Below are 17,934 nucleotides of genomic sequence, written 5' to 3'. Positions count from 1 at the left end.
CAAGTACTTTGTTTCCTTTTAGTAGACGAATTGTGAAACCATTTATTTTGACATCGACCATTCGAGTATAAGAAGCGCGATTATTTCCTCGGTGTTCGTTCTTAACTTCAACGGCGAAAGCTTCCGGTGAGAATTTGGTGCTGGCAGACAAAGTATATTTACAAATTCCCATGAAGTGGATCGTTTGTCCGTCAAATGTTTTATAATGCGGATCACCGTATGCGCTACAACGGCAGATTCTCTCTGTGGAAAGAATGATTAATAAAAATGTGTATTTTATATTTGTTATTAAACCTTAATACAATTGCATCAATTTTTATAATAAACTGATGATAGTCGTTGCAATAACACGTTCTCTTTATAGGAAAGAAATGAATACAACCATGTCTTTTATATGTGTTATTAAACTTTATTTAATATAATTATATACATTTTTATAACAATAGGATGATATGCAATAACGGCAGCTTTTCTGTTTAAAAAGGTTTATCATTAAAAAAATCTTTAACAGAGCACGGACGCGCGTATGCAAATGCATACGACATGACATTTCCGGTAAAGAAAAATACTATAAAAAGGAGAGAGTACGTTCGAGAAAAGGATCATGTGCGAGAGCCGTAACAAAGAATCACACCTGGCGGGAGAATGAGAAAATAAATGTCGTTGTACAAAAAAAAAAAAAAAAACCCCCAAAAAACTGTAGGTCGAAGTTCTTTTCTATTTTTCATCTACTTTGTGACTGAGGATACAACGTGTTGGGCAACGTTACAAATCCCCCTTTTACATTTGTCAATAACATGTTTGACCTTCGTGCCAAAATCACAGTGTAGTATCTGTTATGATGCTACACTGCACGTTTTCTGTCATCGGTAAGTGGAGGAGAAATCTTTTATGACTGAGTCAATTTTTCTTTTTGTTCCTATTCAGAGTGCCTCTTTTGGGGAGCTGCATTTTCCCCATATTGAAAAACGATCTTATGTCTAACTCTGCCCTCGTGGGGAGGCAAGTAGATATGAACATTTAACTAATGCCATATAATGTACGGAATAATCACGTTGACACACCGGTTCTCGTTAGATCATCTAAGTTAAGCAACGTTGGAACTGTTCTGTACCAGATGGGTGACCAATCTGGGAATTCCAGGCGCTGTATGTAGGAGGACGTCGACACCTTTCTACAACAGTAGCAAAAGCATAACGTTGTTATCGCCCCCTAACGGGGATATACATGCGACTGGGGATCGCTTCTGAATTTCTTACTCCCATGGAACTTCCTCCTTTGGAGGAAGGCTGTTAAACTCGCACAGGGTTCTTATTTACTTTGCCTCCCCACGAGACATAGTTAGACACCAGGGTCGGTTTTGAACGTGGAGGAAGGGACAAAAATAAAAATTGTTACTCCTTCACTGACAGTGAACAAGAAATGGAAGTACAGCATTTAAAGAACAGATACTACACTTTGAGTTATATATTTTATATATACTCTGAAAAGCTTACAATAAAGTAGAAATAAAGAACAAATTAGGCACAAGGCCACTCAAAAATTGGGAAGGAGTGTGTCTATGGTTATCCTCGTCACTATCTTTGCTAGTCTATGCTTAATCCTAGCTGGGCCCAAAGGCTAGTGATGTCTCGATTTCCCAATGCAATTTAATCTAAAAATGTTTTATAATAATAGGCAATGCTCTCTCACAATTATACGATTAGTGCCTATCATAATAATATCATTAATATTCTTCATTTTTAAATAATTGTGTATTCCAATGCACCAGGTCTGTTAAGCAAATCTTTTTTTTTTTTACGAAGGAATCACTACTCATTAAGGCCCAGAGACCACTCGAGGATAAGAGTTAAAGAGTGTACAGTTGTCAAAAGGACAATATAGTAATCGTTAGAAGTGCAAATTTGGTAACATTTGATTACTTAAGAGGAACGGCTCATCAAGAACTTGTTCACATTGGACTTGAAGACAACCATATTGTACCTATTTACAATGCCTCCCCACGGGACAGAGTTAGACACCAGGGTCGTTTTTTAACGTGGAGAAAAGGTACAAAAATAAAAATTGTCTCAGTCGTGAAGGATTTCTCCTCCACCGAAAGAGAACAAGAAATGGAAGTGCAGCATCTGAAGAACAGATGGTGTTTATTTGCTCCCCCACCGAGCAAATTAGGCACAAGGCCGATTTTTAATGTGAGGAGTGAAGGGAGGGGGAGGGAAAAAGGGGATCAGCTCCCGAGAGGTGGGAAATGAGAGCTGGTTAATGGTCAGGCATGTGGGGTTGCCCCCACACCCGGTCTTTGCTAGTCATAGCTAGTCATAGCTTGCAGCATCTGCCGGAACAGATACTACACTTTGATCTTGTCCCGAAGGCCAAATATTGTAGTCAGCTGAAAAGCAGGTAATGTTTGGTGAGGGGGGACCTTAGATTAGAGCTCGGACGAGCACTTGCCATGAAAATAACGATAAAATAGAGACAGGATCGCAACGCCTCTTCTGTGAGAAAGGGATTGCAGGTAAGAGAAAAGGGTACCCCCCCCACTAGACTACGAAGTCTATTCGGAACTCTCTCATGGCATATCTCTTTTTGTTCATTTTTTAATTACTGTACCGCCTACGCTTAATTAGGTTAATTATATTAAATAATTTTCGTTTAAATATTGATATATTTTAACTAACATTTCTTAGCAAATTACTATTTACTCAGGAAACACGATTAAAACATGGATCAATCGACTGTAAAATATAAAAATATAATTTAAAAAATGTTTTTTACATAGGCATCACCACTTATCAAGGCCAAGAGACCACTCGAGGATAAAGGTTAAAGAGTGCACAGTAAAAATTGGACAATATAGTAACCGTTAGTAATGGGGATTCGGTAAATTTATTAACTTATATGGAACGGCTAATCAAAAACTTGTTTACGTTAGACTTGAACACAACCATATTGTAATCAGCCTGAAAGCAGGAAAACGGAAGACAATTCCATAGGCGTGCAGTTCTAAGAAAGAAGCATTGTTCATGGAATCTATGTTTAGGTTTAGACACAGATAAAGGGTGGGAAATAAGTGATAGTGTTTTCTGCTAGACAGGTGTTTCTTGTGAAAGTTTGGCGAGAAGGGACCATAGAATGGAGCTCAGCCGAGCACTTGCCATGAAAATAACGATAAAGCAGAGACAAACTCGCAACATCTCTTCTATGAGAAAGAGGTTGCAGGGAAGAGAAAAGGACATCCCCCACAAGGCTACGAAATCTATTTTGAACTCTATCAAGGAAGGATGTCCTTCCTAGCAGCTCCTGCCCAGACGTGGCAACAGTACTCCATCCTTTGACGTACCTGGCTCTTATATAATTTTAGATTAATTTTGATTGTTATGTTGTTTATGTCAAGCTATATTTATGACATGCGATACAATGATTTAATTACTGATATAGCGTGTACACTTGCAACGTTTCAGGAACAAAACAAACAAATGTAAAGCAAATATATAAATTCAACTCGACACCTTTTCTTAAATGTAAGTAAAAGGCATTTATTCGTGGTTCTTCCAAAACAATGCATTTCATTATTTTTCCAAAATCTAATCGTACACACAGGCGCTTTAATTAAAAGTCTCTGTCGCCGCCACACCACGTTCTCTCGCCCTCCGACTTTCACACGTCCATCTTGCCCGATCCCTCAATTTCCTTCTCCTCTTTTTTTTTTGCTCGACCACGTTCTGCCCCTTTTCTCTTTTTATTTCTCATCACGCCATCTCGCCCACACTTACTAATTTGCATACGTGATTTTACGCCTGCTGCTGCTAATAGTTTCTCTTGCCCGCTATCCATCTATTTTCACACGCGCTCTGTTATATACTTAATTAGGTTAATTAGATTAAATTATTTTTTTTAACTGATATTATATTTTGCTGAACAAGTCTTACTTTATCTCTAATCACAAATGAAACTTTTCATTAAAAATTACTGATAGATTTATTTCTATTTTTAGCATAAGTAGAATTAGAAAAATAAATTTCATCTAATAACGACTCCATTAACCGATACATTTCGTAAAATATAATTTTTAATTGTTATGTTGTTCATGTCAAGTTATAATAATGACAAATATTGCCTATGACATTTCGTTATTCGTTTCTATAATTTATTGTGTAATTGTATAAAACTTGTGTATTGTTATTTATAAAAAAAACAATGAATTAAAGTTAGTTAATCAAAGTGACATCACTTACCACGTTGGCAGTATTTTCCGATATATCCTGGTTTACAAACACATTTCCATTTCCAACCGTCTTCTAGACAGCTTCCTCCATTTTGACACGCATTAAAGACGCACGAATCTGGACGAAATAAAATAAATATACACATATTTCCACTGTCACTAGAATTATTATATCAATACAGATTTGATTTCACAACAGTCTCTCTCAATTTATATATTTACTAGGAAAAGTACTCCTCGTTGACTGTGTTCAAAAATAGCCTACAGAAAATGGACTAATTTATGAAAGTATGATAGGTTATAAAAAGGAAGGGTTGTAAATTTGGGGGTATCAAAACCAAAGCAAAATATGATGAAAGTAAAAATAAAATAGTTAAACCCCATAATTTATCATACCATACCTGTTCACACTGAAACACTTATCACAATATTCTGTGGATCTATATTAAAAAACCTTGTTAAACTTTGTGATATATTTACATTCTATGGAGGTCAGGCGCGAACGAACACCCCATAATTTTATTATACCATATTTCTTCAAACTGAAACATAATTATCAAAGTATACTTACGCAGATAGATATGGAAAGTCTTTATTAAACTGTGTGCCTATTTCCATTCTATGGAGGCCAGGCGCGAACGCAGACCCCACAATTTTATTATACCATCCCTATTTAAGTTAAAACATACTTATCAAAGTATCCTTATGTACATCTATATCAAAAACACTTGTAAACGTTTTTTTTTTTTAATATTTAAATTTTTTATTTCCATACTTTGTCGACGAGGCGGGAACGCAGACCCCTCAATTTTAATGAACCGCCGTTCTGTCAGATCAAACATACCCATTCCTGTGTCTCGATACATCTTCTATCATTATATGTAATCAGTTTTTGAAAATAGTCAACTATATAGGAGCCTATTCGTGACCACACACACACACACACACACACACACACACACACACACACACACACACACACACACACACACACACACACATTCAGCTTTATATTATAGATATTCATCATTTTTACTTTTGTTCTTCACGTTGGATTCATATATCCTTTTATATATGTATATACTGACAGCCGATATTTGTCGGTCTATGTATCGGCTAAAATTCGTTTTAGATCCGGAGAAATGATTTTATCGAAACCTTGCTCCATCACCACCACACACGTATATACTAGACATCTTTAAATATGTTTTTCGACAAACTATCAAAATTGTTAGAAGCGAAATAAAACTAACGCTACTAATTCTAAGTCACATCCCGCACACCCCGAGTGGGTTCATACCTTTCGTACTGATTTATGATTCGTTTAGTGCTAATAGGCTTATCCTCACAGCCTTTACATTCTCTTTGAGAACGTAGACGGTGCTGCTAAGGCAGTTTTGTAAGTCAGAGTGCACTTCACTTAGTGCAGCGGCTTTTCAAAACAAACCAAATAACATAAGGAAAAATATATTGGTTCCATATCAAAGGAGCTTGATGTACTCGGTGTTCAATAATTACACATTTTTTTGGTCACATTTATTAAATAAACTAAACAATACAGATCATCGAAACGTAAATATAAACAATAGAATTATTAGATTCCAATTATTAAAACTATATTATTTGCAACCGTCATGTACATCAATAACCTGCTGCAAATGCTTTGACGAATGCTCTACACGTGTCACGAATGATTTTTTTAGTGGGATTTTGACCCATTCTTTACCTAATTTTTTCTTCTGAGCCTCCAAATTGGTATGGTGGGAAGCTGAGACTTTACTCTCCAAGATAGGTCAAATATATTTTTTATCTCAGCAGATGATTTAAAACAGTTTAGTGCTCTCCACACAAACACATGGTTCACATTTAAGGTCTTCCCAATGTCTCCTGCAGAATTTCCGGATTTGCATAGCTCTACGATGGCAATTCGTTTCGCTAAGTTATGGGGCATATATTGTCTAAAAGTAATCTTCAAGTTGAACTTGTTGCATATATATATATGAAAAAGGGGGAAAAATTATGAAAATTCACTAAATATAAATAATACAGGGTGACCCCCCCCCAAAAAAAAACAAAAACAAAAAAAAACATAGAAAGTATATATAGAACATATACTGTAGAACGGAGAAAAAAGACCAAATTTCTAAATCCAAACAAGAGGGGATGTAGGTATAGGCAGATGAGAAGCTACTAGACCAAGACAAGTCAACGTGTATTCAAATGAAACCTTAGTGTTTTGATGTGATGTTTTGAATATAATAAACTAGTTATGACCAAAGTTTTATTTCATTCAGACAAAACACTAAGAAGCGGGGCTTAATTAGATTTGGGGCCCGTTTTATTTTGGGGTCACCTTGTAATGAAAGATGTAACGCAAAATATTGAACACCCGGTAGAAGTAACTGGGCGAAATAACAATTTATTGGTTCAATAATGATTAGTTTTTATCGTGACGGAATTCGTTTTATTTACTCTTATTCACACCAAACAAGTGCAACTTTGTCGCAAGGGGCGACTATTTCGGACCACTTTTTTTTAACAAGGTGGTCACTACTTATCAAGGCCCGAAAGCCACTCAGGGATAAGGGCTATTGCAAGTACAGTACGTTAGTGTGGAGATTTGATGAAGTGTTTACTTAAGGGGGTGATTCATTAGGAATTTGTTAACGTTGGACTTGAAGACATCCAAGTTGTAGTCCGGTGGGAAGCAGGTAGACGGAACAGAGTTCCACAGGCGTACAGTTCTAAGAAAGAAGCTTTGTTCATGGAATCCACGTTTTGATTTAGGCACAGATAAAGAGTAGGGGAAATTTTTCACAGTGGATTCAGCTAGACGGGTGTTTTTCGTGAAAGATTGGCGAGGAGGGACAGAGATTAGAGTTCAGACGAGCAGACCTGCCATGGAAATAACGATAAAATAAGTGAGAGAGAGGTTGCAGGGTAGAGACACTCTGTCAGGAGTTGAGCAGCAAGATGGCTGTCCACAATACGCTTAAACTTTTGCATGTCAGTACGGTCAGGGAAGCGGGGGATAGGGAAGGGATTCTAAAGTCAAGCAGTTCGATGGAATAAAGAAGGTTTTCCGGCATCTAGGCATTTTGATGCTTGTCTGGTGAGTCAGTGGTATTTATCTCGAGGGAGGGAGTGTCATGGGTTCGTCAGAACAAATTCTATTAAAAGTCTTATAAAACAGACACAGGAATGTAACATTATGGCGCTGTAACAAGGGGACTCTTTTTGGAATCTAGCTAAGAGAAAGAAACTGGTGGTAAATGCCCCAGTCCAACTGGTGACCTCCTAAATAGAATAAAAAATATGGACATGCAAAATAAAACCATGCATAGTTTAGACATAATTTCCCTGTACACCAATATTCCAATCAAAAAATGCCTTAATCTACTCCACAAGCACTTAATCAAAATTAAAGCCGACCTACCTTTTTCCTCAGATACACTAATACAAATTATAAAACTCATCACTGATAGAACCTACTTTCAATTTAATAAGTCTTACTATAGACAGAAATTTGGACTCCCTATGGGTAACCCCCTTAGTGGTGTACTAGCCTGCTTATTCTTAGAATTCTTAGAAACCAACTCTTTTAAACACAGACTTCCTAAAAACTCCACATATTTTAGATATATAGATGATATTCTTATTTTTCTTCCTAAAAACACACAAATAGAACAAATTAGAAATAAATTAAATTCAGTGGAACCATCTATAAATTTTACACATGAATCCGAACAAGACCACTCCCTAGCTTTTCTAGACATATTCCTCATCAGATCAGAAACCGACCTGAGTTTCAAAGTACATAGAAAGACCACACACAAAAACGACTATATTCATTACTACTCACACCACAATGATAAAATAAAGACGGGCATGATTATAGGTTTTTTCTTACGTGCCTTTAGAATATGCAGTCCCCAATATCTTAATGATGAATTTCAATATATTACGAATGTTTTAAGAAAACTACAGTATCCATCCTATTTCATTTCTTACGCAAAGAAAAAAGCTACGAAAATACACTATAATATAAACACACAGAAAAATAAAACAGATACCTCACTATTAAACAGACATCTTTTCATTCCCACCCACACCAAAAATACAAAAATCTACGACACTCTTGATAGACTTGGTTTTCACCTGATACAAACAACTTCCTCAACCATAAAACAGACATTAAAAACTACCAAGCACTCTCCCAAAACCCTCACATCCGATGCCGGTATATATTCCATCCCATGTAACAACTGTCAACAAGCGTACATAGGTGAAACACAACGAAAATTGAAATTAAGACTAAACGAGCACAGAAGAGATATAAGGAATGGTAACGCCCTAAATGCACTCTTTTGCCATTGTGCAGAACACGATCACTCATTTAATTTAGATCAAGCGAAAATTATTAAATACGTGATAGATAGAGCTAAAAGAAGACTTTTAGAATCAGCACTAATTTTGAATACTAATACTATTACGCAAAGAAAAGGCTTCTACCATTTAACCCCTAGCATAGGGAAAATAATAATATAAGAGCAAGGCATCAGGGTGGATCCTGGCTAGCCTTTTTTTTTTTTTTTTTTTTTTTCTTTGAATGTTTCAGGAAAATGAGTAGTTTTTGCAGAAGAAGGAAAGAAAAAAAACAAAAAAAAAAAACAAACAAAAATAATAATAATAATGTACATATTTATTTTAATGCATTTTAAAAGTTGTATATATAGACATCAAACAACCTTCCCATACGCACACATATTTCATCCTTTCCCAACATGGGTTGGATTTTAAAAAACTGTCTTTTTTCGCACGATCTATGACTTTTTCTTTTATCACATTTTTATCTCAATTATCCTGAAGATGTCCTTTGAGACAGGGACGAAACGTTGATTTTTTAATGATTTCATTCGTTTTTTTTCTAATTTTTCTTTAAACATATATATATATATATATGATAGTTTATTTATTTTATTTATTTATTTGTTTATCTTCTATTGTTTTTGTTAGTTTTAAAGTTATTTTGTATCTCTATCCTAGAGTAAATTTTATCCTGTGAACACAGTTGTTCGCTATTTCTCTCCTACAGTTTAATAGATGTTGGGGTTCTTTAAAGTACAGGATAGCAAATTTTTCATGAAGGCATAATCTACATGCGTCGTCTAGGTCTCTATAGGTGTTTGCTAGTCTTACTATTTTCCATTCGACTACCGGCGAACGGCCGCTTTCCTTGAGTTCTCAGTATTTATTTGCTAGCTTTGTTTTCATACGGTGTTTTTTTTATTGTTGAATGTACTTTTGTGGTCATAATATCTAGTTTTGAAATCTAAGGAAGTCATACCTACGTAATATTTCTTGTTATTCGGGTTTTCTTTCGCGAATATTGTGGCCTGGTTAACTATGCTTTTGGTTAGACATTTATTTTGAAGTGGGCAAAATGTGCGGTATCTACAGTTGCGTTTATCTTGTTCGTTATCAGTATTTTTATTTTTATTTCTAGTATGGATGTTGTTGTCCGTAGTTTATTATTATTATTATTATTATTATTATTATTATTATTATTATTATTATTATTATTATTATTATTTCTGCTAGTTATATATGCGTCTTTTGTGTTAGTTTTATTTTTGTCATGGTGTTGACTGTTTATATTATTCATTTTGTTGTTTACATTGTTTTTATTTAATATTTTGTTATTATATGCTTTAATTATCATCTCTAAATTTTCGCAACAACTGTAGGCTAACTTTAGGGTATTTTTATTTAAAATTTTGAGTAAGGGGTTGGTTGCGGGAAAGTGCTTTTCGATAAGATCTAGAAATTTATTGCCAAGTTTTGATTTAACATTTGATTGTATGGGGTCGTATACCAGATGATATTTCTTTTTCTTCTATTTTTAATTTTATTATAGTTATTGGTGTTTTGTTGCTTATATTTGATATCAATATTTTTGTATCCACTATTTTTTAGGGCTGTTTCATAGATATAGGTTGACCTATTAAATGCATTTTCGTCGCTTGAGTTCTTACTGAGTCTACTTACGATCGAGTGAGGAATCTGTTTTATAATTGATGGTGGGTGATTGGACTTAGGGTTATATGTGTGAAGAATCCTAGAGTGGATGAAACGCGAGATATTCATTGTAGCTTAATCGCCATATATATTTTATAAATTACTAACAAGCTCCTCGGCATTAAATAACCCGAAAAGGGTTGATATGCCGTAAAACAAAAACAACCAACCAACTAACTAGGTCTACTTACGTATTGAGAACTTTTGAAGTAAATACTTAAAGTTTGCGCATAAATTTATACTTTCGTATGTTAATTTTATGTGAGTAAATGAAGTAGTTATATATATATATAAATATATATATATATATATATATATATATATTATCCAGTGACACGTGTTTCGTCGTCTACGACTCATCAGAGTGGATAAAATCTAGCAAGATTCGAAATCGCGACCCCACGGAATGAGACTAAACTCTTCTTCCGCTCACCCATCTCGCACGACTGTTTTGGATATATCGCGACTTACTTATATATATGTTATTTGTTTTTGTTTTCGTGGTACGTTTTTGAATGAATTCAATAATTGACAAAAGTGCATTTTTACCTAAATACAGATTAGGAAAAATCTATCTTCCCTTTAACCAATTTGGTACCCTCACATGGGGAGCGGCATATATATAATTTTTATCATATAATTATTCACTGGCTGAATCTAGCAACATTCAAAATTGGGACGCACAGTAATGAGCCTATACATGGGAAACATTCATAAAAAGTATATTTAATCCTTTGTAATACATTTCTTTTAAACACGCACACATACACACGCACACGTACACACTAACACACACACACACACACACACACACACACATATATATATATATATATATATATATATCAACACACAAATAAAATAATTAGGCGCATAAAAGTATACATTTATGCACGTATACAGCATATATGTATGTATATATATATGTATATATATATATATGTACGTATATATGTATATATATACATATATACATATATATATATGTATATATATATGTATATATATATTTATATACATATATATATATATGTATATATATATATTTATATACATATATATATGTATATATATATACATATATATATATATCTATATATGTGTATATATATATTAATATATATATACACACATATATATATATATTAATATATATATATATATATACACACACACACACACACACACACATATATATATACATATATATATAAGACAAACTGTCAAAGGTCATATTTTTGCCCTTACATTACAAGCTCTATTCCCTTTGTTGATTGTATTGAGTTTTTTTATTTAGTTGGGATTACTATATGAATATTAATATGTATATTTACTCTAAAGGTGACGGATCCTCTTGGTTTCTAAGCTTAATCTTTACTCATTTTCTTATATATATATATATATATACATTTTAGTTTCCTGTTTTTATATTTCTAGTAGTCTACCAGTAAGCCCTTTAAAGGTAAGATGAAAAATGTTCAAAATAAAAAGTGATTTTTAAATTATATTGTCTTTTATTGTCTTGAGAAAACATTTTTTTTTAAGTGATGAGAACAAAATAAAATTCAGGAAGCATCCAAATCACTACTGCAATCATTAATGATAATTAAGGAGGCTCTACTAAAAGCACTACTGAAACCAAGATTCTACTTCCCCTCTCCGTGAAGAGAAAATATTTTTAAGTAAGGCCTGAAGAAAAAAAAAACATAAAATAAAAAAAACGTCAGAATCCACAGGAGCGCTACTAAAAGCAGTAAATGTATATGATTATAATTATATATTTATATTTAAATCAGTTTTCTTTTTACCTCAACGTTTATTTGTAAGAAAAACACATTAAAATAATTTAAAACCACGGAAAATATTGTCGACCTCGTATATGCTTTGAATAGCAGCTGTGGCTTTTAATATCGGACTTAAGACAGAGCGGCCATGGAATAGGTAAGCAGACGGTTTTTAAAACCGAAAGTCAGAAATGGGACGACGATTTAAACGCCCAAGCGAGCAAGCAAGCTGATCTGAGTTTTATAACAATATAGATTATTAATAATTATGTAAATAAATATCAGTTTACTTGTAAAACTATTAAATGAAGTAATACTTTGAAAACAAATCATAATTAGTGTTCGGTTCTTTATTGAAAGTAGTTCATTCATTCTATTCAGAAATCCATCCTTATATCGTTGTATTAGATTACTTGATTGCTGACGACACTTTATTAGTATTGAAATTACTTTGATGTCATATTTTATGACTATATCTGCCACAATACCAAGAGCATGAAATAAAATCGGTTGATAACGGAGAGAAACACTTAAACAAATGATAAAAAAAATTATGAATAAAAACAAATTTTGTTAATAAAAAAGTGTTTTCAAAAATACCTGTTGGAACACATTTTCCTTTATATAATTTGAATCCGTTTTTACAAACACAAACAAATCTTCCGTTTTTAAGCAAACATCTTCCGTTCGGATTGCAAGGAAACAAATCTTCAACGACGATTTTACTGCCAGGTTTGCAAATAAATTTCTGTTTGCATCCTTCGTTTGTGAATTCTTCAAAAACCTGTGATAGAGTAAGAAACTCTCAGAACTGAATTAAATATTGACAAAAATAGATAAGACATAACCAGATTAATCATCATATTTGATAGTGGTATTACTTATGAAATAAAATTAAAAAAAAACATATTTTAGAATTAAATTAGGGATATTATGAATATAAATGTTCTTGTAATGAAAATAAAAATTATATAAGATAATTATGCATTTAATGTAAATTTAATTTACATTTGTAAAATAATGCATACATAGAATAAATGAATTAAACGGTTCATAAATGCAAATAATTATAAAATACTAGACTACCCGTGGCCCGTTGGACCAGTATGTTATATTAGCTATAGAATTCATGTATGAGCGTGACACTTGTGACGTAAAGAAAATATTTTTTTTTTTGACAAAACAAACATTTCTATGGAAGTATATTAAAATGAAAAAAAGAATATAGATGGGTTTTTATGAGTCGTTCTGTATATTATAATTGATTAGTTTTGAAAAAAAATTACAGTTACTGAATTATAAGTGGTTGCCCATACTTATAGGTAAATATGCACTGAACAGATACCATAATACTTATTATAGTTAAATTCAAAGTTTGATATATCTGCTTTTTTTAACATCGTTCATTTCTGTATCACGTTTAAGTTATTTTACACCCCACTCTTCCCATGTCAAATAATAATTTCAAAATAATAACGTTAATATTTCAGCGTCCCAATTGTTCTTTTTTGTTTCGCGTTAAAATTATCCAAATAAACAATTGTTAATATTGTCTGCTTTTTTTTACATCGTTCATTTCTGTATTACGTTTAATTTATTTTAAACCCCACTCTTCCCATGTTAAATAATGATTTCGAAATAATAACGTTAATATTTCAGTGTGCAGGTCATGCGCGCATGCGCAACCTGATGTTGTAAACCGGAAAGTGGGCTACATGCATCGTTACAAGATCATTTGAGTTTTATAATTATATAGATATTAGATAACACTAGATTTACAGTTAATATTATCCAATCTATTGAGAGTTAATATGTTATACAATTTAATTCAAGAACATTGTCAGATGCATAAAAGACATTTGTATCTCTTTTATTAAAACTACAAAAGTATTTATCTAAGCTAGCAGGGACGCCTGGCGTAGCCCGGTCATAAAATATGCTTAATTATGATGTTTTTATTCATGCAGATTTTGTATATATTATTATAGGGTCAATTTTGTATATATTATTATGGGGCCAATTTTCTATCGATTCTTAGCAATACTTCTATAAATTTGTTTTTTTTTGTGTATTGATATTGATAGTAGGAAAATTACAACTTTGTTATATATGGGTGATTTTATTGCATTAATCTGCATAAAATCTTGCTCATTTGCATATCCTTTAAACAGCCATTTTAATTAATTCCCTATTAGTTTTTTTCCGTTTTCCTATGGGATTATTATTTATTTTTAGTTACTATTACGCGTCATGCAGCTATTCTAGATGATTTATACTTGCGTAATATTTGCGTAAAAAGGTTATAGTAAACATAAACATCTTTCTACATATATATATATATGTATACGTATATATATATGTATGCGTATATATATATATGTACGCGTATATATATATGTACGCGTATATATATATATATATATATATAAAAAATAAAATCCATTTATCCATTTATCTAGTGTTTCCTTTTCAGATTAAATATGTTTTTAACTCATGTCAAAGTGTTTTTAACACATTTTATTAACTGTTTGCTCACACACACACACACACACACACACACACACACACACACACACACACACACACATATATATATATATATATATATATATATGTGTGTGTGTGTACGTTTGTTTAAAAAATGCCTATTCTCGGTCAGTTTTTTGTCTAGAGACATGAAACTTAACATATAGGTTATTCGAACCCATGCGAAACTTAAATTTTGGGTGTTAGCCAGGGAAAATCGGTGCAAAAGTGTGAAAATAAAACAAAAATGGAATTTGCCAGGCTATGGTCAAGCAAGGCATATGCATGCGTAACGTAATACCTATGGGCTCATGTTTTAAGTTTTAGTCTTGCAGCAAACGTCTTCATATCTCAGTCATTAACGTCAAATGAAAAAGTAAATCGTAAGCTAAACGTTTTGGTTTCGATTACTTTATATTTGGTCCAATATAATATAATAATAAATACGAAATCTGCATTAATCTGAATATCATATTTAAGCATATTTTACGAGCTAGCAATTCCGACCGGCTTGCTAGTATATTATAAATTTGGAATTTGAAAAAATAAAAAAAATATATGCATTACGTATGTACCAGTTTGAATCGAAACCGAAACCAAAATTTATGAAGAAAAGTAAATATATATATATATATATATATATATATATATATATATATATATATATATATATATATATATATATATATATATATTTACTTTTAATATATATATATATATACACATATATATATTTACTTTTAATACATATATATATATACATATATATATATATTTACTTTTAATATATATATATACATATATATATATATATTTACTTTTAATATATATATATATATATATATATATATATATATATATATATATATATATATATATATATATACATACAACTTAAATTCCTTCAGCCACAATAAAAACGTATGAAGAATTCTTCGTAAAATTATTTATATAAAAATAGATGACTTGAGTGCCCGCAGCCATAATCGAAACCGAAACTAAAACTCATGAAGAATTTTTGGTAAAATTATTTATTACAAAATATCAGAAGTCATAACAATTAAACAACAGTCACTGGGAATATAAAAGATGCAAGCGTCACACGCAAAATAACACACGTTATCGTATTAATATATAGACTAGTGGGACCCGTGGAAATTCCACAGGGGACTCTTTCATATGTAATATATTGATGTTGGCATTCTGTAGATGTTCAGTGTAAATGGAAACGCCCTGATATTATTGTAGCTCTTTTGTTCAAACTGTAAAATAATTTATCTAAACTAGCAAGGACACCCGGCGTAGGCTACCGTCAAATGTTTAAATAGAATACTTTAATTCATGCAGATTTCGTATATATCATTATAGAGTTAATTTACTCTCGAATATTATATCTTATAAAGTTGTGATTTCAAAAATATATATCCGTATAAATTTGGTGCATCAGCTGGAATCGAAACCGAAACTAAAACTTATGAACCAATCTTGACACAATTATTTATAAAACAATAGATGACTTGAGTGCCATCAGCTATAATGGAAACCGAAATATGTATATATATATATATATATATATATATATATATATATATATATATATATATATATATATACATATATGAAATAAAAATTACAATTAAATTTACCAAAATAATCCAAGATGGTAAATTAAAGTATATTATAAATATTAAAGAATTAATATTTATAAAGTTATCTCAGCTAGATGTAAAAGCTCGATAAAACCAAATAGGAGATAGAGCTTATAATACGAGCAAACAGTTAATAAAACATGTTAAAAATCACCTTGAAATGATTTTAATACATAGTTAATATGAAAAAAAACAAAAAACTATCCACTTATCTAGTGTTTCCTTTTCAGATTAAATATGTTTTTAACTCATTTCAAAGTGTTTTTTAACATGTTTTATTAACTGTTTGCTCGTATATATATATATATATATATATATATATATATATATATATATATATATATATATATATATATATTATTTTCATAAGTATGTATACATAACTTAGAATTAATGAATTTACTAATTATCAAATAGGACATTTTGGTAGAAGATTCATAAATTAATTAAAATTGTTAGTACGAATAGTTGGGTTTAATGACTTTGTTTGATAAAAATTCATTATGGCGAAATGGAAAAATAAAAAGGTATTTGCAGCTTCGCTTTCAATTTTCGGATTTTCACCATGTTGTATCACATTTCAATTCCTTTTGACGGATTGATTGTTGGTATTTCTTCTGATGAGTTAAGGGCATAATAGATTCACTAATTGATATAATAATTAAGTGATTCATTTTGCGCTACGAAACAGATACTGTCAAGAATTGTATAAATCAAAAATTTAAAGAAATAAACTATAAGATGGTCAACGTCATGAATTTTGGAATATAAATTTTTGTCATTTATTCTATATATTGCTCTGTAATCACATTGAGATTCTTATATAAGGATTGATATATAATAAGAAAATATATTTCTACAGAAATATATATATATATGAATAAATATATATATATGTTTATATATGTATATATATGTATATGTATATATATATATATATATATATATATATATATATATATATATATATATATAACTTGAGTTCCCCAGAATAATCGAAACCGAAACCAAAACTTCTGAATCAATCTTGACAAAATTATTTATAAAACAATAGATTACTTGAGTGCCATCAGCTAAAATGGAACCGAAACCAAAGCTTATGAAGAATTCTTGGAAAATAATTTATTACAAGAAATGGAAGTCCATAATAATTAAACGACAGTCACTCAGATGTAAGCGTGGCACACAAGATAAATAACAAACACGGTATTGTATTAATATATATTGTATTAATATATATTGTATTAATATATATTGTATTAATATATAGATGAAACATACGAATAATCTTCCGACACATTGCAAAGATTTTATGAAATAGATCAAGTCCAAATCATATTTAAAACTACAAAGGCACACAATTGATTTTACATTGTAATTAACAGTTTTATATGGTCTAAAATTAGATTTGAGAGACAGTTCACATCAATAATACATAGATTGCATTAGAAAATCATACTAAATTTTTAATTACTGTACTTATTTATAAAATTAAAATTTTCATAAAACGGATTACTGCAGATTATCTTAGTAATTGCAATAACTGTTTTTTGAAAATAATGAATTAATATTACTAAAAACCAGATAGGCTACCTATATCCCTTTAGAAAACTTATCACCCATGCAAGTATTCTATATCTAGGGCTATGACAACAGCATATTCTTTTCCTTG

At 31.2% G+C, this 17,934-nt stretch overlaps 1 protein-coding gene across 1 annotated transcript in view; it reads right to left on the bottom strand.

Moving 5' to 3' along the window:
- Positions 1-2,727: 2,727 nt before the first annotated feature.
- LOC145240375 (zonadhesin-like) overlaps positions 2,728-17,934 on the bottom strand; it is a 175,170-nt gene continuing 159,963 nt past the window's right edge. Inside the window, exons 35-37 of the mRNA XM_080103956.1 lie at positions 12,688-12,871; positions 4,236-4,343; positions 2,728-2,735 (exon numbers count right to left, since the gene is read on the bottom strand). Of these exons, the coding sequence (XP_079960082.1) occupies positions 2,728-2,735; positions 4,236-4,343; positions 12,688-12,871 (300 nt within the window). The remainder of the gene's footprint in view (positions 2,736-4,235; positions 4,344-12,687; positions 12,872-17,934) is intronic.

Source organism: Euprymna scolopes, chromosome 19, assembly GCF_053919585.1.
Source record: "Euprymna scolopes isolate OS-2025 chromosome 19, ASM5391958v1, whole genome shotgun sequence".
Classification (NCBI taxonomy): domain Eukaryota; kingdom Metazoa; phylum Mollusca; class Cephalopoda; order Sepiida; family Sepiolidae; genus Euprymna; species Euprymna scolopes.
Note: the sequence above shows the minus strand (reverse complement) of the source record. Positions and strands in the feature narration are given on the sequence as shown.